At 38.5% G+C, this 26,569-nt stretch overlaps 1 protein-coding gene across 3 annotated transcripts in view; it reads right to left on the bottom strand.

The window, feature by feature from the left end:
* The window catches only part of GLIS3 (GLIS family zinc finger 3), a 512,085-nt gene that overhangs the window by 314,580 nt on the left and 170,936 nt on the right, over nucleotides 1-26,569 (bottom strand). For all 3 annotated transcript variants that reach the window (XM_054519981.2, XM_009244473.4, XM_009244474.4), the window contains 2 exons: nucleotides 16,559-16,766; nucleotides 8,596-9,709 (listed from right to left, as the gene is read on the bottom strand). In XM_054519981.2, coding sequence (XP_054375956.2) covers nucleotides 8,596-9,709; nucleotides 16,559-16,766 — 1,322 coding nt within the window. The remainder of the gene's footprint in view (nucleotides 1-8,595; nucleotides 9,710-16,558; nucleotides 16,767-26,569) is intronic.

Genomic DNA, 26,569 nt, shown 5'->3' with positions numbered 1-26,569 from the left:
GAAAAGGCTGACAAGCTCAGCATAATGAGCACCAGTCCAAACCTTTGTTTAACAGTACAATACTTCACTCTCTTTACAGATTATAAAAGGAAATATTTAACTAATGGAAAGCTACTCATACACAGGACAATGTATGCAGCCTCTGTCCACATCTTAATCATTCTACATAATTGATCAAATAACTTTGGTCTCTAGTCTTCCCCAGATTTTTAATTGTTTTCTTTGAAGTCTACAACAGAAAATGCTTTCATGCTCGTCTACATTTACGTGTTTCCCTAGCTGATCACTTGGCATAAGACAAATGTGTGTTTCATATGATAGTTGCCAAGAGATATGTTTTAATGAGGAATTAAACTATAAACTTTAAGAGATAATGGAGAAGGCCTGGGGAAGTCAAAGTTTCATTTCACATCCACTGAAACACAGTGCCTGCTACCTCAGTGATGCTACCCTCCTAAGATATTTTTTATTGACTAGATTTGCATTTATATTAACTAGGTTTCCAATTCTTAAACATGATCCCTATTTGGTAGTATAAGTCCTTCATGACTTCTTCCAGCCTCACTTCCACTCCTACCTAGTCTTGGACCATCAAACTACTTGAGAATTGTTTCTTCCTCTGTGCTCTTTCATACTCCTGTGCTATTTCATATGGTGATGTGCAGGCTTAAATGGCCTCCTTTCCTTTCTCTGTAAGAATTACTGTCTTCTTTCAGGATGCAGTTACCTCCTCTAACAAGCCTGCCCAAACTCTACAGGCATACTTGAGAGCTTCTTCCCCTAGTTTTCCCATTAAAAGTTTGCATAGCCGTATATCACAGCCCTTGTTTTACTGTTTACACAATTGTCACCCCAATAGATTGTGAGCTCCCAAAGGGAATGTCTCATTTATTTCCGTATCCCCCACGTAAGGTATGGTACACGGCTTGCACTCAGTGATCAAATGAATGAATGAACACACAATGAGTGAACACATTAGTACACATACTATTTGGGTAAGGTAATTATATACCCTAATTTTTTCCAGGACAATCCTGATTTAGACTGACATTCCAGTGAGACAAACTCACTTTCACTCTCAAAAGTTTCCTAATTTGAAAAATAAAGTATATGCTCACCCTAATTTTAGAGCATTAGGGTATATATTTACCCAAGCATATTGCTCTTGCCTGCCCAGAAACTGGTTATATCGTGTTCCAATTTCTCAACAACTTTTTAAACTAATCATTTAAAAAATTATTCAAAATTCTCCTTCTAACAGATTAACCATTCTCCCTACTCAAGCTCAGTACCTGTGGCCCAAGAAAAGGAAAATAAATACTGTGCTGCGAAATAAAAACACACAGGTTTCATTCCACTTTCTCACCAAACCCCTATCTATGCCAACCTTCTATATGAGCAATGACACCTATTAGACAGATTGGTCTCCCCTCTGGATGAAGGACACATGGCTTCCCAGAGTTAGAGCAGACGTAAAATCAAGCCTTCCCTACTCAGGCTCTGGGTTAACCAACCACAGATCCACTGTCCAGGGTTACAACAAACATTGTCTTATTGATAGCTTAGAAGCCCTGACTCAGCAATTACAGTAGAAACTAATAAATCTGCCTGGGAAAAAAAAAACAAAACACATCTCTTTTCCAAATCATTCTACTCAAAACTTGAAGAAAACATTTCTGAAAGATCAAAGAGAATCAGATGACCTCTTCTTTTTGGAAAAATAAATGTGTTTGGTCTTTCACTCTACACATTCAAATTCTATCTGGACCCAAAAATGACAACACGACCACTCAAAGAAAAGGTAATCAAGAAATATTTCAAAGGTCACAAAGGACGTTTCTAATATATTGCCAAACTAATTTTCCACACTGGTGAAGTCTGAAAGAACTGAGAAAAACACATTTTAGAATCTATATATGAACAAATCTCCAAAGGTTCGACATACATTCCCTTAATCAGATCATTTATGAAAAGATTTACATAATTCTTTCTAATTTTAAAGACATTATTTCAAGGCATGAAATTAGAGAAAAACCACAAAATGAATATGAATTAAAAGGAACATTAACCATCATGTAGTTAATGATTGTGTTTAATGAGGATAAAGCCTCAAATATTTAACCTCTTAGGGTTGCTATCATTATCTATTGTTTTTCATTAATTCTAGAATCACAGGGCAAAGAAACATAAACCACGATTAGCTTTGAAATGTTTGCCCAAATCTGCTATGAATTTATTTTAAGGACAAAGTTCATGAAAGGTCAGTTCCCCAGGTAAACTGAATTAAATGCCTTCTAAAGGGAAACCAAATTAAACCTTTACCAAATGGCAGGTTTCTAAACTGTGTTTTGGGATATGAAATCCTATTTGACAGATGCCTTATAGACTGTGGGCAATGCCCCATCTAATGAGGATTTCTGTGGTTTCACTTTTACCTATACTAAGGGATTTGTAATTTATGGTGACATATATGTGTCTACAGTATGTTGAACATGTGCTTACACAGATAAATATGTTTGTATCTCTTACGTAAAATTGCTGGGAAAGAAATCTTAAGATTTGGTTTTATTTTTTAAATCATGGAGTTTGCTTTTAATATCTGACAGACCGATGCCTTGTGGGATATGACTTGGAAGCTACACTCACTCTGATCTTTACCAGATGTTCACTGGTAGTGTTTCAGCCTCAAGAGACAAAGAGAATATTAATGTTAATTTTATTTATTTAATCACATCAGGCAGATTTGATAAAAGAGAAAATTCAATATTTTGGTAATTTACCAACTCTTCAGAAATGTCCATAGTAGCAAAAGTGTTTTGAAGATCATTTTCTATTAAAAGCTGAAAGTCTGCATTGTGTTTGGAAGAGAGAACACTCTATCTCACCTTTAAAAATGGCAACAGGGTGACAAATTTGTCAGTTCCACTGCTAAATCAAGGAGACAAGGAGGTGGCTACAATGTATACATAGTTCAGCACAAGACTCCTCCCAAACTTTGACTACTAATTGTAAAGAAAGAAACTCTGAATGTGAAATGGACACTGAGTTGAAAGCCTTCTGCCACTACCAATCACTCTAATATCTTATCTTGTCTCTGAATTTTATTACAAGAGAACATTAAACTACCCTAATCATTGTCAGGACATTGATAATAACGTAGAGATTACTGTCAGGCCATTGAGAATAAGTAGAGATGTACTGTCTACTAAACACTACATCTCTCATCTTAACAGAAGTAACAGGGTAGGCTTTTACTTATCCAGCACTAATGTGAGAACTGGAAAACTTTTATAATACTGTTCTCAACCTTGACTGCTCATTAGAATCACCTTGGAAGCTGCATCCCAGGCCAATTACATCACAAATTTTGAAGATGGGACCCAGGTACGGGTACTTCAGATAATTCCAGTGTCAGCCAGGGTTAAGAACTACAGCCTCAGAAGTTCTAAGTATGGAACAGCTAAATAACTTAACAGTCTTGGAAAGATCAATTTCTCTAGGCTTTGTTCTCATCTAAAAAATTGATATGGGTGGAAAGAAATTGGAGTGCGATAGTAATTGGCTTTCATTTATTTTTAGATAAAAATATATCCTTATAGTTATGAAATATTTCAAATAGGCAGTAAAGTATACCAAATACTATAACAGACACCTATGACACCTATATTACCACCATCAAGTTAAAATAACAATATTTTGCCATGTCTGTTTCAGTTCTCTCTCTGGAAAAAAAGAGAAAGTAAAATCCTCACATCCCATCTCTTCTATTTCTTTCCTTTTGAGATGTAACCACTATCCTAAAATTACTAATTACCCTGCCCGCATGATTTTACTGTTTAATCACATAATTATTTATCTACCAGAACTATATAATATTGCCCGATTTGTGTTTAAATATACACAAATTGTATTAATACCATATATACCCTTTTGCACATTTTTTTCACTCAACAGTGTTTTTTGAAATGTATCCATGTTAATAGATATATATGTAATATATATATGCGTATTTTAATTTTAAACTCCTTTATAATATTTCATTAGGAATAAGCCACAGTTTATTGACTTATCTATGAACAGTTATGTTATTTATACTTTTTTGAAAAACAAAAGCAATAAACACCTTTTTTCATGTCTCCTTGCCACCATATACAAAAGCTTCTCTAGGGTAGGCACCTAGACAAAGTCTTATTGGATAGACTCATCTTCAACCTTACTAGGTATTACCAAATTGATCTCCAAAGTGGTTACACCAATTTAGTCTCTCCAACAACGTTAAAGTGTATACACTTCTCCATACCCTTATTGATACTTGGTATTATGATAATTTATTCATTATTGCCAATATGAGGATTATGAAGTGGGGATTAAGAATTATGCTTAGATGATATTTTCCTAAGGTCCCTCTGGTCATAGACCACGTCAACACTGAGTCTTATCAAAATAAAAGCGAATGTGAAAAAGGCCTTCCACAGCTTACAATGAATTTACATTTCCTCAAGACATGTCTTATGAGGCCAAAGCTGGCTTGTGAACCCATAACATCAGGCCACAAAAGAGGAATGGGGACATGGTCCCAGCTCTGTATTTATTTTCTTGAAATCATAATCCAATGTTACTTAAAAAGCACCACTGCCCAATATTCAAGCCAAAGCAAATACTCTGGATTTTGCCAGGCAAAATGCCTGTGGAGAAATGAGTCAATTCATACAAAATTCAAAACTGGTCTTTGGTCAGTGACATTTTCATGAAAATCCATGGGTGGGTAAAAGTTTTGAAAAATTCCTTTTTGCCATTGGATAAAATTCATCCAGGAAAAATAAACAAAATTTAAGTGGAGGCCCACATTCCCCCTAATTCCCTTATCAGCACTCCCCAACCTGCTAGCACAACTGCTTTCAATCGTATGTGAAGGCAAGTCATCAGTGTTTCTGATCCTAGCAACAGAACCCTGGGTCCCTCTACTCACTCTGCCCCAGATAGGCAGACAGGCTTTCTCATGAGAAGCACCAACAGACAGAGCATGCCTAAGCTCATTCAGAACACACTTACTAGGCACCGTTACCCAGCCATTGCACAGTTTTCAATTTAATGGCAAAAAGATCTACAGTAAAAACGTTCTCAGGGTGCACTCTGTTGGAACCATTCACTATGGATATTGTTAGGGATGATTAGTGTACATCTATCGTTTGGGTTTACACTTCATGTTGTCCTTTTAGGAACATGAAACAGGGGTTTGGGAAAGGGACAAATTCAGAAACTCCATGACTTGTTCTGACCTGTGACCTTACCATCTCAGAAAAACTTAATAGAATTCGACAGTTATAGCTGATAATGCTCAAATATTTTGAAAATTCTGAGATTTACCAAGGTTGCAGTTGGTCTAAGCTCAGAAGGTCAAAATAGAGGGATTCAGCACGTAGAAAGTACTATAGTTAATAGATAGCAGTGAATGGAGTCGGGTATTTTAAAATGTAGTATTGGCATATCCCGGTTTCTGACTAGCTGAGGTCTGCCTGTCTGTCTAAAGAGGACTTTACTTCTCAAGCCCTTTGCCACTGGGTGGGAATGTCTCTGCAATCGAGGCCAGGCCTGGAAAGAGAGCAGCTGGTTGGGCTTTCTACAGAAGCAATAAGAAAGAGATCTACAGAAAGGTGGAGTTGGGGGGGGGGGGGAAGGAAAAGAACCCATTCTCTTCTTCCAGTAAGTTAACCAAATAATAAATTCACAGCCCTCCCCCAGTTCTGCCACCCAGAATCCTGAATGATGTGAATCCTAGGGTTCTGATAAGTCCAGGGGGTTATGGTAAGAGATTCTGAGAATGCGTTCTCTCATGCATGACATGGAATTTGGCATGAGGGAGGATACCAGTGGCAGCTACTTACTGTAAGCAAGCCGTCACTGAGTAGCCCTCTCACACACCCCTATTTTACCATAACTTCCAGAAGCTCTTTGTGCTACTTGTAGTCATGGTCACCAAACACAATGTGGTCATCATTTCTTTCTTGGGTCAATAAGCTAAGCAAGTGAAAATGACTAACTCTAACTATCATACACAGAAAATAGCAGTTAAACATACATAAAACAAAAAATGGCCTGGGTCTTATAATTTAGACTGCTCCTAGCCCTGCAGTGTATGACACAGCCACAAAAACCAAAGATCATTTCGCATTTCTAAAAGAAAAATGTGGCCATTTCACTTGTCAAGGATCTTGAGGTTTCAGTCAACTACCATCAGATTTTAAATCAGTGGGAGATGAAACATTTTAGTTGTAACAGTTGTATGTGTCTGGACTCCAAGACTATAAATATGCGTTTTGCAAAAGGCAGAAAAATACATTTTTTCCAGGTGCATATCTACTTTAAAAACCAGGTATTCTATTTGTGGATTACAACTTAAGAGGACTGCTAAACTTTCACAGAAAAATTAATTGCTGCCAGTTGGCTATCACCCTACAAATCAAGCAGATGACAATGTAGCAACATAACAGTTTTCAGAAGACATACTGCCCATAATATGTATGTTTTAGAAGAAAATGAAGGCTTCCTGCTAAAAATATACAGGCCCAGAACTAGAACTGCAGCATTAGTCAGCTCCTAAGAAACCCTGTTTATTATTTGCACTGTTACATGTGCAAATAAATGCTTTGTGGTCCTAGATTCGATACACTGTTAAATCATCAATCTGAATTTTATAAAGATTCCACCTAGAAGTGGGGAGTGGGTAGATCAGACGAAGAGAAATCATCTCCCTTACCCATTCTGAACAATACAATGAGAAGCTATGCATAAGCCTGCAAACATTAACCTACCAGCTTATTCTTTCACTGAAGTATTTCTATTTTTGATATTCATCATGCACTTCAGCAAAAGTCAACTTTATAAAGTTATATGTCTTTGCAAAGCCTGGGAACAATATAAAAATGGGGAAATCCTATTGCACAAAAAAATTTTGCAATGCAAAAAATATTTTTCTGGCTAATTCGAGTCTTTATGTTTATTTCAGTAAAGCCAAATCCAGTAAACTATTTTCAGCCAGGATTAGTCAGAACTAAAAGGTTGGACTGTTTTCCTTCAGAGGCTGAATGTCTTTCCTGCCTGCAATAGGCTGGTGTGTTCCAGAGTAAATGGAATTGCCTTCAATTGCTTGTCTCTTTCTGGCATTTTTAATGCAGAACCCTAGTGACAGAGTAAGGTTTTGCTGTCTGGAAAGTAATTATTCTTTTCACTCATATAACCTGGCATTCTCGCAATGTATCAGCTTCAGGTTTTCCTTGAGAAAAATCACAATGTGATGCATAATGTAGTGACAAGAAATGCAATTCCATTCCACAAGAAATTCTTAAAACTCTTTCAAAAATACCTACTGGGCAGTGAAAAAGTGCTTTGAATACTTGCATTATAGCTATCACCTGTTTGGTTTGCTTTTACATGAATCAGAAACCTTGGCCAATCTATAATCAAGCATACACATAGTCTAGATTCTTTTTCATCACTGACATACTACAGAAAGAAGGAACTCGGGCTGGGGAACCACAGTACAAATAAATTTCTGTTTAAATTGATTTATGTATTTCACATATTTAGTACCTGCACCATACTCAATATCCAGTGAATACACAGAAATCTTAGACTTTAACTCTAAATGAAATATTTCTGTCCATCTAAACTAATATAAAACATATGTTCTTCTTTTTCCAATACTTAAGTGAGCTGTCTGAGATTGTGCAAAGCCATCCTGTGATCCCAAGGGTGATGCCCTGGTTATAAACCCTGAGGGTTTCTGTGAGGTGTGAAATTGTTGTGAAATCATTTAAGAATCATATTATTCAAAAATAGTAAATTTTGCCAAGAAACAGAGAAAGTTCCAGGATGGATGCTGTGAAAGGCAGAGGCGAGGAAGAAAGAGACATCAGGCCCATTTCCCTCAGCACCAAAGGCTTCCCTGCTCTTTCTCCTCATACCTCTCTACAAAATCGCCTCTTAAAATTAGTTAAGATCCTGTGAGATTCTGCTCCTGTGTATCCCCTGGGTGATTTTATGACGACTATAAATCATTAGCTAGTCTCTCAACCCTGGAAAGTACAGAGTGCAGGCATGTGCATGCATGCCGAAACACTTTTACTAGCCAAGTTGCTAAGTGGTGAGTTCCTTTTCAAATATCAAAACCACTCTTCTCTCCATCCCAATTCTAGCCCGGTTATTGGAGGGAAGGAAAAGTCACTGCATATTTGCTTTGGAAAAGAACTAAAGCTTGCTGATGTGCAATCTGTGTCCTGCTCTTGCACATCCATACACATTAAGGAAATTCAAAGTTGGTACCTGGCTGGCATCTCCTTTCCAAGATTTCACACAGTGTGGCAGACTGATCACCTGCTGGGATAGATCATGCACCTTTGCAGAAGGAAATATAGAAATGGAGAGCCACTAATCACGGAAGAAACCTTCCCCTTCCTCAAGCTAAAGAGGAACCCCATCTCATGGATACCTAGACCACCACACATGCAAACTCCATGGGCCGAGTTGGGAAAAAACACGTATGCAAAGCAAGCCGGGCCTTCAAGAGAGGTCACCCCTTGCGCTTCGGAAACTCACCGTACACTTGTTGGGCTTCTCCCCGGAGTGGACTCTCATGTGGATAAGCAGTTTATAGCGGGCGTTGAAGGGCTTGTATCTTCGAGGGCAACCGGCCCAGAAGCAAGTGAAGTCCTCCCCTTTGCGCTGGTCGATGTGGACCTTCTCGATGTGCCGCACAAGCTCCTCCTGCTGGTCGTACAGGGCGCTGCAGTCGATCCAGCGGCAGCAATGCTTGCCCCCGACGTCCATCTCCCCGTCGTCGTCCAGGGCGGCCTGGGACAAGGCCAGCTGCTGGGCATGGGGCCCGAGCTCCGGGTGGTGAAGGTGCGCGTGGGCATGGTAAGGGGGTGGGGGACCTTGGGGCGGCGGCAGAGGAGGGAGAGGAGGCGCGGGGGGTAGGTCTACGGTGCTGCCCGGGAACTCCTCCAGGCGTTCGGTCTTGAACAGGCCGGCCGGCTGGCTGTCAGGGCCCGGCAGGCCATGCTGCACCACCATGTTGTTGACCAGGCCTGGCTGGAGGCCGCCGTGCTCCAGCTGTTGCATGCGCTCGTACTCCAGGGCCCCGTCCTCGCCGTAAGCCGGCAGCGCCAGGCCTCCAGGGGCCACCAGCACGCCCTTCTGGCCGCTGGGCACCGGGCACGGCTGGGGAATGCAGCTGCCGCGCACGCCCAGGAAATGCCCGTAGACCTCTGGCTGCGGGGACATGTTGGCCGGTGAAGCCCTCGACCCGTTGATGTAGGCCACCAAGGACGTGGGCGACGTGCGGATGATGGTATTGAAATCTATCCCGATGCCATCGGACAGCGGGGACAAGGACAATGCTCTCTTCTTAGAGCGGGCCGAGTGGGACCTGGTGGATGAGTGCCGAGGACTAGGGTAAGGAGAGTGGCTATTTTCCATGCCAAAAAGGTAGGATGGTAATGAGTTAGACACACTATTGCTGGACATGGATGTCCCGGGAGGAAGGCTAAGGAGATCCCCTAGATCAAGGCCATTCTGAGAGCCGTGGTTGGAGGAGAGCGAAGGGAGGGCTCTGTAGCCCTGAGACCACTCCTGCTTCATGCTCGAGGCCGACTGACTTTCCGTCAGACTCAAGGTCGTGGACGCCAAAGACTCACGCGAAATAAGGGACCTGGAACAGCAGCCAGAAAGGAAGAAAAAAAAAAGATAAACATTTTAGCAGGATATGGATTGCTTAAGAGCTAAAAGAACACTGCATTGACAATCCCTTAAGTATTTCCCCTAATTACATTCTGTGCTAAACACACATTCTTGGGCTAAGATAAAATCCAAGGCTTCTAGTTCCAGGTAAATAACATTTTACCAAGAAGAACAATAAAACCTAATGCTCACTGAAATAATGTAACAAAAGATCTATAGTTATAAATAATCTTAATACTTTAGTAATAAACAGTCCTTGCTTTATTTTTAAATAACGTTTTCAATATGGGGGAAAAAGGATAGAGACCTGGGAAAAATTACTGATACCTGTCAAAGGCAACCAAATAAGTATTTGTTAAGCACCTACTATGTGCAGCATGTTATAACAGGCTTTGCAGAATCTCAGCCTTCAAGTAAAATCTATTTGGGAAAGTAACATATAAACTCATGCTTTATTTGAAAAAAAGTAAATCTTCAAAGTCAAAGGGTTGTCCAGGGGACTTAATAATTTCACAATTTAGTTTCACTGATATTAAGGAATTATTCTGATTTTTTTAAAGATAGTAATTCACATTGCCAGTACTTAGTTACATCAAATCACCCCCAGAAAATGAAAAAATATAAAAAGCAGCTATAATATATAAGGGAGTAACAAACTGATAACAAGTCATATCTGGAATTATGCATTAGAGCCATTCAGGATTTAATCACACTTGCTAGTTGGGTTTTCTGTGAACTCTCGTCCTTAAATCCAAGCAGCTTTGGGCCAAGAGCAGATCATTCACTTTCTGTAGTTCACTTTTGCAACAATTCCTCTCCTATTCTTCTTACCCTTTAAAAACACACCCTATGTCTCACAATATATTATCTGCATATCAAAATGGTTCATAATGTAGCTCTGGTCACTTTAAAATTCATTTTGCTTTACTGTGACACTGTTGCCTTGAAAATAAAAATCACTTCTCGATCTTTTGGCTAACTTCAAGTGTGAAAATAATTGAGAAGAAAAGATACGTCCCTTGGAAGGAAAATTTGCCACAGAGGCAAGACATAACACGCTGTATTTCTTGACTCAGACAAGGTGTGTATCAGAAGAACCTGGCTTATTATATGTACCTGCATTGACTTTCTACTGAGGTCTTTTTTACTGACAAAAAATTAATCACAACAAAACATTATATAAAACGTGTGTCTTCTCAAAATGAACACATTATTTCCAGCCGGTAAACATCAACCTGTCACAAAGGAACTGAGGTAAAAGAGAAGCATTTTCATCCCACCTGTTCATCTTACTCTGTTTCACAAAATGGAAGCCACAAACACCATTTCATACAAGCATATGATATTAGCAAGAAAAACATCTCAGCTCCAAAACGCACAGTACAAGGTGATAACACCATGATCAACGAGATGTTACCATCGAGTGAAGTAATGTTTACCAAAGACAAACACAGCAGGAATTTACATCCAGTTGCCCTTGACATAGATTTTCCTCTTGGTCCACATCCTTAAATTCGGGTTGTAGTCTTTTTGCAAGCTCCACAGTGGTTTTGGAACCATCTAGTTTTTAATTCCCCACGGACACTTTTCAATTATTTTCCCAGCACACTTGCAGCATGTGGCTCTTCCTGCAGAGCTCAGCTGAAGGCTCCTGGTGATTGGATGTCAAGGGCCTTTTGGTCTCTTCCCCAGCAAGATCCAGGAATTGCTTTTGGACCCAAACTAAATTAGTAGTCCTGTCATATATGAGGCAGAGACAACCGACTGCTTTACACCCGGAGGTTGAGAAGGTTCATAGAACATAAAGAACCAGAGCTTTGGCAGAGCTACATGCCTGAATGGATGCACATTCTCAGGTGCTACAATTGCCTGTCACTGTCATACTGGAGCATATTAGATTGTTAAGTCATGACTAACAGACAGGAGTATGTTATTCACCTACATATACTTTGCTTATAAAATTGTATTATTTGGTTTCAGGGCAGCCTATAGTGAAACGTTCATTTGCTCTGTTGTTGAGACATGATTCTCATTTCTCTCAAATTATACTTAAATATGGCTCAATTAAAATCTGAGCATAAAGCCATGCAGGCACATTATATAACTTTTTGGGCATCCGAGTTTTCTAAGACAATTATATATTTTTCAGAAAGCAAATTCTATATTCTATTCATTAAAGTATTAATATGAACAGAGAACTCTCTTCTATCTCAAACACCTGATGAGAACAAAACTTCCCCAAATGGCCTTTGCCTAGCAGCCAGTCTCCCTCCTGTGTGATTACTCAGATCTTTTAATCTTCAAAGCTCTAATCCATGACATTTCTCCCCAATACACTAGCTCCCAGTGAGAGTTCTCTTCCCAAAGAAGTTATATACTGTCTGCAACGTGTCTTAAATGTAGTTAACTTCAGGCACCTGTGGGTGTTATATTCTTCAATAAATTTCCAAGTCTTTTAACAGAAGGGATCATTTTTATCTTCCCAGTGCCTACCAGAATGTAAGATACATACTAAGCACTCAAAAAACTGTTGATTAGAAAAGTAAATAAATAATCAATATAATGACAACAGAATATTATTTATGGCACTCACAAAGCATTTTCCCTATATATGATCTCATTTGATACAACCTGTCAGTTAAGTAAACTGGATTTTAAAAATAACTTCTATTTTACAAAGAATAAAACAGGGTTTGGGAAATTTCTCCCAGTGACACACATACACACACACACACACACACACACACACCCCAAAGTTCTTAGAGAAATACAAGTGAAGCTGTGCTTGATAGGCAGTGACCTACTGGATCATACACGTTCTCTATTGTTTTCTTTACATTGTATCCCACATGTGACCCACAATGCTCTGCTTAATTGAAAGACCTGGTATAACAGGCTTAAAGTCACACAAGCTATGATGGGCACCCAAATTTTCTGTTCTTCCTGCAATAATATGTTGAATGAATGGGAATGGTTCCAAAGGATTCTCGCCTCTAACTCCTGCTGCTACCCACACCAGGCCCACAGCAAAGAAAGTGACAGCTGTATCATCATTCGAGAGCAATCTCCATTTCCATAGGCTCATCTGATCCTAATGATATTACTTCTGGTGATTGGTTAATTTGGAACTATGTGTAAAAGGAAAGGAGATACATCTTGAACAAAATAAAACTAATAGGAAAACTCAGAAACCATCAGCAAAAATGATTAGGGTGGCTGGTCAAGCAAGAACTCAGTAACTTGTATGGGGCCATAAGAGCATGAGAGGCATGATGACCATGTTAGATGTTTGCTTCAATGTCAAGCTCAAAAGAAGTTCTAATATATCACATGGAGAATTCCTCAAAAGAAAAGATATATTTCCTATATATGTAGATCATGAAAAAGACGGCCAGCCCTAGTCTATCTGGAAATTCGTGTCTATGTGCCTCAGCAAATCCCCCAAAAGAATTAGTACTGTATCTAAAGACAGGATGACTTTATAAACTGTTACAATTTACAGAGAGCCTGGAGTGCATCCTCAACCCCCTCCTTAGCCTTCTCTGACCTTTGTGGATATATTCTCAAAGGAAACCATCACCAAGAATTTCTGATTTAGGAAATAAATATCTAAATACAGTGCCTTTTTGGATCTGGAATGACATTCTGTGATGGCTGAACTTTGTCACTGACAATTTAAGCACTTGGACTTTCTGTGTCCTGGTTCCATCGGGTCTTAAACAGAAATATTTGCAGGTAGTTTATGAATATTCAATCATAAAATGCAGGATTACAATGCATGTGAAAACACTAGAAAAGCTAAGTATGCTACCAAACCCATGCAGGTAGCATCTGAGTAGAATGTTTGTTCTACTACTCAATGTTTGTTAGACTGCTCTATGAAACTGCTGGATGATGTTACTGTATCAGCACCTCAGCCTTGTCATTTTAGGGGAAATATATACAATGGCCTCTGTATTCGAGTTTTGGCGAGGCCTAAATCAAGAATGAGTCCTGGATCTTCAAGACGGTAAGGTATAGTTTGCATTTATCATTAAGCACAGGTAATCAGAAATGGTTGGGAAATTAATCTAGGCAAATATACAGCATTAAGGTAGGATTCTTATTATTGGATTAAATAGAATCCAACAAAGCTAAAGAAAAAGAGCTTTTCCCCAAGATGAGCACATCCAAAAAACATACCCAAAGGAGGTCAAAAGAAAAAATACAAACAGCCAATAAATCTATGAAACTTCATAGATTTATTTATGAAAACTTTAATATTGTCAATAATTAAGAATGCAAATTAAGATAAAATAACATTTTAAAAATCAAACTGGCAAAGTTTCTAAACTAGCAAAAGTTCTAAAAATAATAATACCTAGTAATGAATGGTGTCTTAGAAAACAGGCACTCTCTTAGACTGCTGGTTAGTTTATAAATTGCTAGTGAGTTCCTGCAGTACAATTTGAATATATGTATTAAAAGCCTCAAAACTCTTTTAACACAACAAATTTTACTTTTAAGAATTTATTCTAATAATCAGAATTGTGCAACAAAAGATGTACAGAGCTGATCCAATAAAGCATTATTTATAATTTTTAAAGAATGGGAAACAACTAAGTGCCAACTAACAAAAGACTGATTTTTAAAATTATGATTTTATTTATACACTTTCTTTATAAAGTGGAATCCTGGACAGGAAGAAGCCATTATATGATGTTGAAAGAGGCTTTTATTATAAAAGCTTATAATATATTAACTAGAAAAAGGTAATTAAAAACTATGTAGATTACTAGATCAATTTAGTGGAAAGGAAAGCCTATGTTTATTGTATATGTTTGACTATAACTGGAAGGATGTATATCAAAATTCCACCCATGGTTGTCTCTGGGGATAGAATTCAGGATGACTGTCATTTAGTGCTTGGTACTTTTCCATGTTTTCCACATTTTCTACAGTGAATAAGAATTACATAATCAGGAAAAACAATACATTTTGCAACTTTTCATAGTGCAGCATCTCTCAAACTGGACAGTTCATGTCCCCTTTTCCACTTCCATCCACTCCCAGCATGCCCCCAATGTATAAAACACTAAGCTGATTCTCTCTCCATCTTCTCTTTATCTCCAGTAAAATGCTGAACTTTGCCTCTTATTGAACTGTTGCCCCTTATTCTTTCTCTCCACTGATGAAATACACAAACCAAGGCTCAAAAATAAATGCAACATTTCCAAATTGCTAAAAGTAAGTTCCATATTTCACCAAGCAATTCCCAATTCCTGTTTCTTTGCTCATCCTGAAAAAAAAAAAGTTCCATAGAAGGACTCAAATAATAAATACATAGTCAAAAACACTTGTCAGTGAATCATTAAGGTATTGTCTTTTAAGGTTATAAAATTATGCTAAGGAATCAAATATGCCAGAAAACACTGAGATCATGACTCCTCTCTGGCGCACCCATAAAAGGGACTGCGTAAGATACATGGCTTAAGCAGTCTGTGCCCTGACTACTGTCAGTTTCACCGTTAATTATACTTCTGCCTTCAAGGCATGGGCTGGACTTGCCACAGAAAGGAAGCTGAAGGCTTCCCAATGACACCCACCCCATGAGCACAGTTCATTTTACATGCAGCACTCAGCAAGTCTGAGGAGTCCCTTAAGGCATAATCATCAATGGGAAAATGACAGCAGCTTCCCATCACAAAAAGTCTCAGGTGAAAAACAAGTTTCTATCTCATGAAAAAATTGGCATAAATAAATGATTCAGGAACTAAGATTTCAGAGTCTCAAATAGTGACTAGGAGGGACAGCACAGAGATACAAGAGGGGAGAACAGGGTTAGGAGGAAGGAAAGGAAGAAGACACAAGATCTCAGAACTGCAAGGCACATAGCAGGTTACAGATTCCAAAGAAGAGGAAGCAGGGGCTTAGAGAGTAAAATTCCTTTGCAAGACCATAGTTATGGCAGAACTAGGACTAAGGCAGAAACTGTGGATTGTGTTTTTCCAAGAAAATAACTTCTAGAAGATAATTTATTTCAAACATAGAAATAGACCTTAAACACTGTACAGTATTTTGGTTTTATGCCCCCTCCCACCTAATATCAACCTTGAGAGAGATAAAACTTTGTCTGAGGGGGTGATTTCCCTTTTCTATTCAATTCCCTCCCTTGGAGATAGATACATGGCATTTATAGTACCTACTTACTCTGGAACCTAATCGACATTGTGTTGAAATGTTATATAACTCAAACACGAAAGTATGCCTTTCCAGACACATCATAAAGTCTTAAAATTTATGCTTTCTATCTACTCTCTCTACTAGGCCCCTAAACTTCAACTATTATATTATGCAGATAGTAGGAACTTAACAAATATTTAAGTAGATGGGTAGTTGGATGGATGCACAGATGGACAAAACAGATTGTAGAGCTGCCTGGAAACTCTGCATCATATTCATAGAAAACCTGGCAGGTAAGATAGGTGTACATGGACCATGCAAATTTGCTAGGCCATGATATGATTGCTTCACCAGAAATTGACAGATTTACACACCATGTTTCAGTCACTGAGGCCCCACAATCTCAAATTAGGTATTCATTTCACTCACACCACGAGACAGTAGGTATTAAAGCATTCCTCCCAATTAAGATGATATGATGGCACATACTTAGTTTTAGACATTTTCCCCTACAAACCTCAAATTGAGAGAGTTGCTTGAGTGTGTAAGTGTATGAGTGTGTGTGTGTGTGTGTGTGTGTATTCAGAAAGAAAAGGGAAAACACTTCTGGGGTGTGTTTATACCATAAAGAAAGGGGAAAAAAAAGTTAACTTGAGACCTGGTATCTGAAGGAGGTATATTCAGGTTGGCTGCATTCATTGCCCTCTGTAAGCTAGGACTGATCTGGTTGCATGCTGTAGAGACCTGGCTTGCTGGAGGTGAAATGAGTCCCAGTCGCTGAACCATCATGGGACTGCTGGTGACCACTAGATTGTTGCAGCTGCCTTTTCCAATGGACTTGCACTGAGGCCCAAAGCCAAGAGCCCCTAAAAACAAATGAATCAGGTTAGCTTTCATGTCCCTTACATCAGAAATCAGTAAATACAGACATGTGCACGCTTATATCAGGACCCATCTTTAGAGACAGTCCTCAGATCATTTTTTTTTTTTTAGTATTGGTGATAGCAAAAGCCTTTCTCCAATTCCAATGACAAAGCCATAATGCTATAATAGAAACCTTTCCATAATCAGCACTCATACAAAATGTGCTTAAATTTTACTCCTTCTATGTAGAAGTGTCCAGTTATATTAAAAATCATATTTTATAATATCCTTACCTAAAGGGTTAAGGTGGTAAGTAGATGGGATTGCCTGTATCAAACAAAGTTTTTTCCTAGAATAGCTAATATCTTGAATCACCCAGCAAGGAAAGTTGACACTACTGGAAAAAACCTGTTTAACTGGTTTACTTCATTCCAAATATGTACTTCCAAAAAGTCCCTTCACAAGGATGTAGTCTGGCTGTGTCTCTCTACTCTTGATTTTTTTTCTCCTCATCTCAACACACTGTCATTGGACATCTACTCAATTTTTTAAAAAATCAGGATGAGAGAGTTGTAAACAAAATGCTCATTTGAAAAACAGCATGGTAACCAAATTGGACATAGATTTTTCATTTTCATTAGTAACAATCTTTCAGTGTAGTAAAAGCTGGTACATACCCAAAGGGGAAAGAAAAAAAGGAACCCACAAGAATCTGTGTCGTTATGGAAAAGTGAAAAGCAAAGAGTTTGAGAAAGGCAAACACTGCCATGACTCATTTATAAAAAAATCATAATGAGCTGAATCATTCTAGACATTCTTTTTACATGGATGCACTTTTTCAAACTTTTTTTGTCAACTACCTGGTCAAGTCTCAGTAACGATACACTCTGTTCCCATTTCTAGCAAACAAAAATATACACGATCTCAATCTTTAACAAATTAAGCTTTACACTGCAAATTTCCCATCTTTTTCATTGATATATTTGGGATCAAAGTAGGAAGAAAAGTGTCACTGTCACTTTTCTTAGCTGTAGGGGTCATAATTTCCTATTTTGTTTTCCCCAAAATTAAATCAATAGCCCAAAAGTGCCTTTACTTGTCATCTTCTGTAACATTCTTCCCAAGAGCCCCCCGAAACAATAGAACAAACAAGACATTGGAGCAATCACTGTTTCCATCAGTGCAGCCCTATCTCAAAAATGCTGGGGGAGTCACAGCATCATTAGCTGCCAGGAATCCTGGTCTAGTGCAGACTTATGGGACACTAAAATCCAAGTGGTAATTGACCTGCACAAAATCACACAGGGATTTGAAGAGAGAACAGAAACTGATTCTACTAGAATGTATTTTTATGACACCTGTGTGCTTAAATTTAGGCTCTGATATGCCTAGTTTCTTCCTTGTACACTTTCCAAGATCATTCGCTCCAAAAGAAATTTCTCTGATTTTGTTTCCCAGATACATAAACCAGAACCTCTCCTTTACCCCTCCCATTGCAGTTTATATCTGATCCATCTTCTTGTGCCTTAAAAGATCAGTTATAGATATTCTGTTTTCGTAACTCATAAAGCACTGTATTATCAGGGCTTCATCTTGACACCAAGAATAGTAGGTACACTTTTATGTAATGCATCATAAATTCAATATCTCAAAAAATCTCAATAAGCTACATGCATTAGCTTTTCAAATTCCCTTTTTACCTTGAAAAAAGGCAATGTGATGGTTCATAGCCTAGTCCAGTATATGAGACTGAATGAATGAATTCTGTATATGAATTCTTTCCCCAGGTCCCATTGCTACTAGCCACTACTATTAAAAGCAACATCAAATATCAAGTATTCTGTCAAATTTAATGTCATATATTTATCTAAGGAACTCAGTCATTCCATGCCTATTTCCTCTTCAGTAAAAAGGTATTAATATCTATCTACCTCTAAAACAAAGACATAGCAGCTGGAACAGCATCCAAGAAATACTACTTGATGGCAAAACATACCAATAGATTACTTCATAAAACTAAAATGGCACATATTGTAAGGTGTACCATTATTTTACGTACCAGTAAGAACATGAACTGCCAGTCCAACTAGTGCATGATGTCCAGATTTCAGAGATGTTGTAATGTAAAAACATGCACACCTTAGAGCCAATACAAACTAATGTGATCACGGAAACGTTTATTTTAACCCTTATCTTGTTCATGCTCTTCTCTTTGCCTGGAATGCCCTTACCCTAACTTATCCACCTAGTGAGCACCTCTGCGTCTTTAAGGTCTCAATTCAAGGGTCACCTCCTATATGACCTCCTCCTCCTCTACCTGTTAGGCAGATCTGACCACTGCTTTCATTTGTCCACATCTCCCATCACACATGTGCCTCAGCACCCATAGCACTTCAGGGAACTAAACTCTTTACATGCCTGCCATCTTCTCACTTTTATACTTCACTGCTGTTTAAAGACAAAGCTCTTGCTTGAGGCATCTCTACTTCCTTAGCACCTAACCTAGGGTCTAATGCACATTACATAATAAAGTCTATCCAGTGAAATTAGAATGAATGAAAGAAAATAAAAGATACTTATAAGTGAATATTAAATACTGACAAGTTATTCCACTGAAACTCTCCTGGTCATCTTTTTTGATACACAGTACCATTTTTCAAAAAGCAGAAACAAAAAAACTCCAAGTCAATCCTTTGATGCCTCTCTACAGAATTGCTAACTAGATCTGAATGGAATATGAAGTCAGTGGGGGGTAGTAATTATAAATCCATCTTCCTGAGCCAGAATTTTACACTGGTCAAGGCTGCCTCTGTAACTCTCTACTCTGGATTCATACATTCACATTGTTTTCTTGCTTTGTAATAAAGAAATGCTAATTATCTCCCTAATATCTCCACATTCTTACTATACCACCTCCTACTCCCAAATTCACTGGTCAACTTTACACTTTACACTCAAGTGTAAAGCCAAAAGGCCAAGAAGCGATCACTGGTCAACTTTAACCCCATCTAAGCACAAATGGTATCACAAATGGTATCCTTGAAGCATGAAAATTAATGGTGAACTTCTTGGGAACATGTAAATGTTTGTTGTACAACTATGAGGATGTTCTGGAAAATGGAAAATGGCAACATCTGTCTCACACATGCAGGCAAACAAGTCTGACCAAGAACCACTGTGCTCAATCAGCCATCTAAGTGTTTTTCATAATGCCAGAAACATAATGAACACCTATACCTCCAGACTTCTCAGAATTGTGCAGTGTCTTGGAGGGTGGGCTCTGGAGACAGCTTGCCTGGGATCTGCTATTTGGGGACTTAGGCAAATTACTTAACATTTTTGTGCTGTATTTCTCCATGTCTATGTCTTCTCATCTGCAAAACAGGGATAAAGTTAACCCTCCCTCTGATATGGTTTGGATCTGTGTCCCCACCCAAAACTCACATTCAACTGTAATGCCGAGTTTCGGAGGTGGGGCCCGGTAGAAGGTGATTGGATCATGGGGGGTGGATCCTTCATAAATGGTTTAGCACCATCCCTTTGGTGCTGTTTTCATGATAGGAGTTCTTATGAGATTTGGCTGTTTCAAAGTGTGTGGCACCTCCCCCTCTCTCTCTTCCTCCTGCTCCAGCCATGTAACACATGCCTGGTTCCCCTTCGCCTTCCACCATGATTGAAAGTTTCCTGAGGCCTCCCCAGAAGCTTCTATGCTTCCTGTTAAGCCTGCAGAACCATGCGCCAATTAAACCACTTTTCTTTATAAATTAGCCAGGCTAGGGTATTTCTTTATAGCAATGCAAGAACAGACTAATACCAAGGAGTGGGGCATTACCACGATACCTGAAAATGTGGAAGAAGCTTTGGAATTGGGTAATGGACAGAAGTTGAAAGAGTGTGGAGGACTCGGAAGAACACAGGAAGATGTGGAAAAATATTGGAACTTCCCAGAGACTGCCTGAATTATGACCAAAATGCTGATAGTGATATGGACAGTGAAGTCCAGGCTGAGGAGGTCTCAGATGGAGATGAGGAACTTGCTGGGAACTGGAGCAAAGGTCACTTTTGTTATGCATTAGCAGTGAGGTTGTAGGCATTGTGCCCCTGCTCTTGGGATCTGTGGAACTTTGAATTTGAGAGTGATTTAGTGTATCTGGAGGAAGAAATTTCTAAGCAGCAAAGAGTTCAAGATGTGGCCTGGCTGTTTCTAACAACCTGTGTTTATATATGTGAGCAAAGAAATGACCTGAAACTGGAAGTTATATTTAAAAGGGAAGCAGAGTGTAAAAGTTTGGAAAATTTACAGCCTGGCCATGTGGTAGAAAAGAAAAAAGCATTTTCAGGAGAGGAATTCAAGCAGGCTGCAGAAATTTGCATAAGTAAAGATGAGGCAAGTACTGACAGCCAAGACAATGGGGGAAGGCCCCAAAAGCATTTCGGAGAACTTTCTGGCAGCACCTCTCATCACAGGCCCAAAGGCCTAAGAGGGAAGAATGATTTTATGGGCCAGGCCCAGGGCCCTGCTGCACTGCACAGTCTCCAAACACTGCTCCCTGCATCCCAGCAGCTCTAGCTCCAGTCTTGGCTCAAAGGGGCCCAGGTACAGCTCAGGCCTCTGCTTCAGAGGGTGCAAACCACAGACGACTTGGTGGCTTCCACATGGTGTTAAGCCTGTAGATGCAAGAAATGCAAGATTTGAGGCTTGGAAGCTTCTGCCTAGACTTCAGAGGATGTAGGGAAAAGCCTGGATGTCCAGGCAGAAGCCTGCTGCAGGGGTAGAGGCCACACGGAGAACCTCTTCTAGGGAGGTGTGGAGGTGAAATGTGGAGTTGGAGTCTCCAAACAGAGTCTCCACTGCAGTACTGCGTAATGGAGCTGTGACAAGAGGGCCACCATCTTCCAGACCCCAAAATGGTAGATGCACTGTCAGCTTGCACCCTGCACCTGGAAAAGCCACAGGTACTCAATGCCAGCCCATGAAAACAGCTGCCAGGGCTGCACCCTGCAAAGCCTCAGAAGCAGAGCTGCCCAAGGCCTTAGGAGCCCACCTCTTGCACCAATGTGGCCTGGATGTGAAACAAGGAGTTAAAGGAGATTATTTGGGAGCTTTAAGATTTAATGACTGCCCTAGGGGGTTTGGGGCTTGCATAGGACCTATAACCCCTTTATTTTGGCCAATTTCTCCCTTTTGGAATGGGAATGTTTACCCAATGTCTGTACCTCCATTGTATCTTAGCAGTAACTAACTTGTTTTTTGATTTTACAGGCTCATAGGTGGAAGCACTAGCCTTGTCTCAGATGAATCTTTGGACTTTGGACTTTTGAGTTAATGCTGGAATGAGTTAAGACTTTGGAGACTGTTGAGAAGGGATGATTGTATTTTGCAATGTGAGGACATGAGATTTGGGAGGGGTCAGGGTGATATAATATGCTTTGGATCTGTGTCCCCACCCAAATCTCATGTTCAATTGTAATGCCCAATTTTGGAGGTGGGGCCTGGTGGGAGGTGATTGGATCAGTGGGATAAAACCTTCATGCATGGTTTGGCACTGTCCCTTTGGTGCTATTCTCGTGTTAAGAGTTCCCATAAGATCTGGTTGTATAAAAGTGTGTGGCACTGCCCACGGCTCTCCCTTCCTCCTGCTCCAGCCATGTAAGATGTGACTGCTTCACCTTCACCTTCTGCCATCATTGAAAGTTTCCTGAGGCCACCCCAAATGCTGTTATGCTTCTTGTTAAGCCTGCAGAACTGTGAACCAATTAAACCTCTTTTCTTCGTAAATTACCCAGTCTCGAGTATTTCTTTACAGCAATGTGAGAACGGACTAATATAACCTCATAAGGTTGTTGTGCATCTAGTATTAACAACATACATAGAGGACTCAGCACACTATCAAGCATGCAGTAGGTACTTAATGGATGTTAACTGCTATTATTGTTATTGATACTATGATTGTTACATGCCTGTCATTGCTTTTTTGCTCCATTCTCTTTCTAAAGAAAACATTCCTTTATAATTCCTTGCACAAAACAAGATAGTAAATAATGCTGTCTAATTCTCTTCTCATTTCCAATATTCTTTCTGCTTTAAGTCTACAGCCAATTTTTTTTTTAAAAAAAACCACGTCATCACAGAAGAAAAGTTTTCAATTGGCCAAGTTTGAATGTTCCTTAGCTTGTTATTCCTGAAAACAAACCATACAACTTTTCTGACTACCAGATGTGCCAACGACTTGTGCACTGGTTTTCATTTTGAAACACTGCTTATTTTTAGAGACTACATGATGTATTTTAAAAATGTGTTTACTGCTCAAATGAGGACCTAAGTGGATGGCATTCTGAGTACCACATACATTCTAGCCAAAATCACTGTATGCTAGTAGAGAATGCAAACATTTTGCATTTTCAAGTTTCTGAACCTAGAGTTTATCTTAGCAGGGCATGTTTTTAATTAATGTGTTCATTAGTTAAAAGGGTTCTCTTGAAGGCAAATGGCTGATTATGTCACAATTATCACTACTGAGGCTGCATCATTCAGAACTATTTATGTGTATCCACTGGTTTTAAAAATGACATAGATACAGGGGGAACAAGAATGAAACATATTTGGGAAGAGCAGAGAGAAGTAACCAACAATAACATTATTGTTCGTTTACCTGACACTTACCAAATGCCAACCACTAGCCAGGCAGTCCACAGAGACAATGGTGAGCAAGATTAACCCAGTCCCCCATGGAGCCCACAGTCTAGCCATGAAGATGCACACCAAACCAACCATTCATTATAAAAGAGGTGATCCCTGCTCCTAGGCTGGGTCATATAAAATGATATTCTTAATAGGTCCAAAATGATCATACAAGAGCAATTTCTATATGGTTCAACCTAACACACACACAAGGTGTTACAGAAACAGAAATATACTTATTAGGGTTTGAGTCTTGCCTCCCGCCCTTATTGGCTGTGTGATATCAGGAAGGTCCTTAAGGTCTCTGTGCCTCAGCGTACTGTTCTAAAATGGGGACAGTAATAATACCTAACTCATAAGGTTGTTCTGAGGATTAAAAGGGTTAGTAAATATTAATATATTTACTATATATTATTATATATTAATATATATTAATATATTTACTATATATTATATATTAATATATATTAATATATTTACTATATATTATATATTAATATATGTTAATATATTTACTATATATTATATATTAATATATGTTAATATATTTACTATATATTATATATTAATATATGTTAATATATTTACTATATATTATATATTAATATATGTTAATATATGTTAATATATTTACTATATATTATATATTAATATATGTTAATATATTTACTATATATTATTATATATTAATATATATTAATATATTTACTATATATTATTATATATTAACATATATTAATATATTTACTATTAATATATTTACTATATTTAAAAGGGTTAGTAAATATTAATATATGCCTCACTGCCTCTAAGCAGCAGGGTTTTCTTCCCACACTTTTCCTTGAAAACATTTTTAAAGCTACAGAAATGTCACAAAAATAGTACGATGAGCTTCAACTTTATCTAATGTTCTATCTATCCATCTCTATATATAAACTTATTTTGTATTAGAGTATTAATTTTTGTTAATTAATTAGAGTATTAATTTTTGAACCATTTAAGAATAAGTTGCAGATTTCATGTCCTTCATTCCTAAATATATATCAATAATACAATCACTGAATTCAAGACACTTAGCAATGATATAATATTAGTATGTAATATACCATCTACACTCAAATGTTACTTATGGAACAATTGTTTTCCAATCCAGGATCATGCATTGCAAACACAGGTTTTGAGACTCACATTCAGGTGGGCATTCAAGAATGACATATCACCAACTAGGGTTGGGATATCACTGGACACTTGGGCACTACAAGCAGATAGAAAAGTGGAAAAGATGGTGGAAGGAAAGAAGTGAGAGGTTAACAGTACATAACACAGTAGTTAAGAGTCATAGATTTCCATCCTGGCTCCACCACTGACTAGCTGTGTGACCTTGGACAAGTTACTTAAGTTCTCTGTGCCTCAGTGTCCTGATCTCTCAATGAGGTTAACACTAGCAGTTACCTCAGTTTGAAGGATTAAAAAGTCTAATATATGTAATAGGGCCTGGCACTTAATAAATTCATTGTTAGTTCTATTCATATTTTATTAAAGAACTTGTCTCTCATATGGTACCTTTCTGATATTGTTTCTAGCACCTCTTCTCCTGAGTGCCCAGAAACAGCATGCTGATGACTTCCTGCCCAAGACCTTCTACACACACACACACACACACACACACACACACAAACACACACACACACACGCCGTACATCTGTCCTCGCCTGAACAGGATCCAGGCTTTATTTAGGCCATTCTTGTTCCTCATATCCATTTTCTCTTTCTCTCAGCTATTTTAGAAAAGAATGATTACTTCAAACTAAGGTGTCAGTGACTAGCAAAATACCTCAAGAACATTTTACTGCAAAACACTAATACAATAGAAAATAAGTAAAATTTCAAAACGTGGCAAGAAAGACTCAAAGGAATATTTTTTTAAACCTCTCGACCATACCCTTTTACTGTGCAAACCTGTTTTATATAAGCCTGGCCCTTTTATTTCCTAGCAAGCACAAATTCAACATACAATTGAAGTAGAGCTGAAAGCCAATTTAGATCACTTGCAAATGAAGTTTTTGCAACTTTGAGGCGCAAAGTTTCCCATTATTTTTAGTTCTAAGCACCTAACTATCCCTAACTGGCAAGGCTTCCTTTAATAATGAAATCAATGCCTAATATAAAATAAAAAGCAAATAAGTAGTCCCAGATGCTATTGGAAAATATTTTTATTTTGCATGGGAAATGGTGGCTGGCCTCCATAGCCAGCTTGTGGATGTAACTTTGGTCATTTAGCAGAGTAATTTCACCTCTTAGCCTTAGCTTCTTCCATCTCTAAAAGACAAATAATACTATACACCCTACATGGTTGCTTCGAGGATTAGTGAGACCCAACATATATGAGGTGCCTGCTCAGTAATTTTTGTTAATGTTATTGTCATGATTATGTTACAGAATGATATTTTTAGTAATGCAAATTGAGCCATAATGGGGAGAATGATTATCTAACTTAGGTGTGAAATGGTAGGAACACTTCTTTCTAGCCATTTTTTAAAAAAGGAACTGTCTCTCAGTACGCCCTTCTCTGCCAAAGTAGAAAGAATAAGTGGGGATGAGTAGTTCAGGAAACCTTGTTTTCCTTTGGGGACTAAGCTTACTTACCATGGAAAGACAGTTCTTTGCCACATGGTATACGCCTTACCTAGAAGGCTTGTCCTGAAAGAGCTGCCCTGGACTAGGGAGATAAGATGGCCTAATTCTACGGTGCAGTCAGCAGGTCAACTGGACTCTCACACAAAGGTAGGCCTTCCAACACATCCTCTATCAGAAAAAAAGAGATATTCTGGTGGGAAAGAAATACATTATTTATTGAGGGTCCCCTCATAGACCCCAAATTATGTTAGGAATTACGGCATATACATTTCATCCCTAAGGTTTATTAGCTTAGCACATGTCAAAGCATTGTCTAGAATTGTCTATTTAGATAGCATTATCTCTCTTTTATTTTGGATTACCTTTATTACTATTTTAAATTTAAAAATAATATGTATTTGTGTATGTGTCCATGTGCTTTAAAAGGCAAATAATGCAAAGTTATAAAAAGAAAAAGCTCATATTCCACCCCCCACATACATCATT

This window comes from Pongo abelii, chromosome 13 (genome assembly GCF_028885655.2).
Source record: "Pongo abelii isolate AG06213 chromosome 13, NHGRI_mPonAbe1-v2.0_pri, whole genome shotgun sequence".
NCBI classification, from domain to species: Eukaryota; Metazoa; Chordata; class Mammalia; order Primates; family Hominidae; genus Pongo; species Pongo abelii.
Note: the sequence above shows the minus strand (reverse complement) of the source record. Positions and strands in the feature narration are given on the sequence as shown.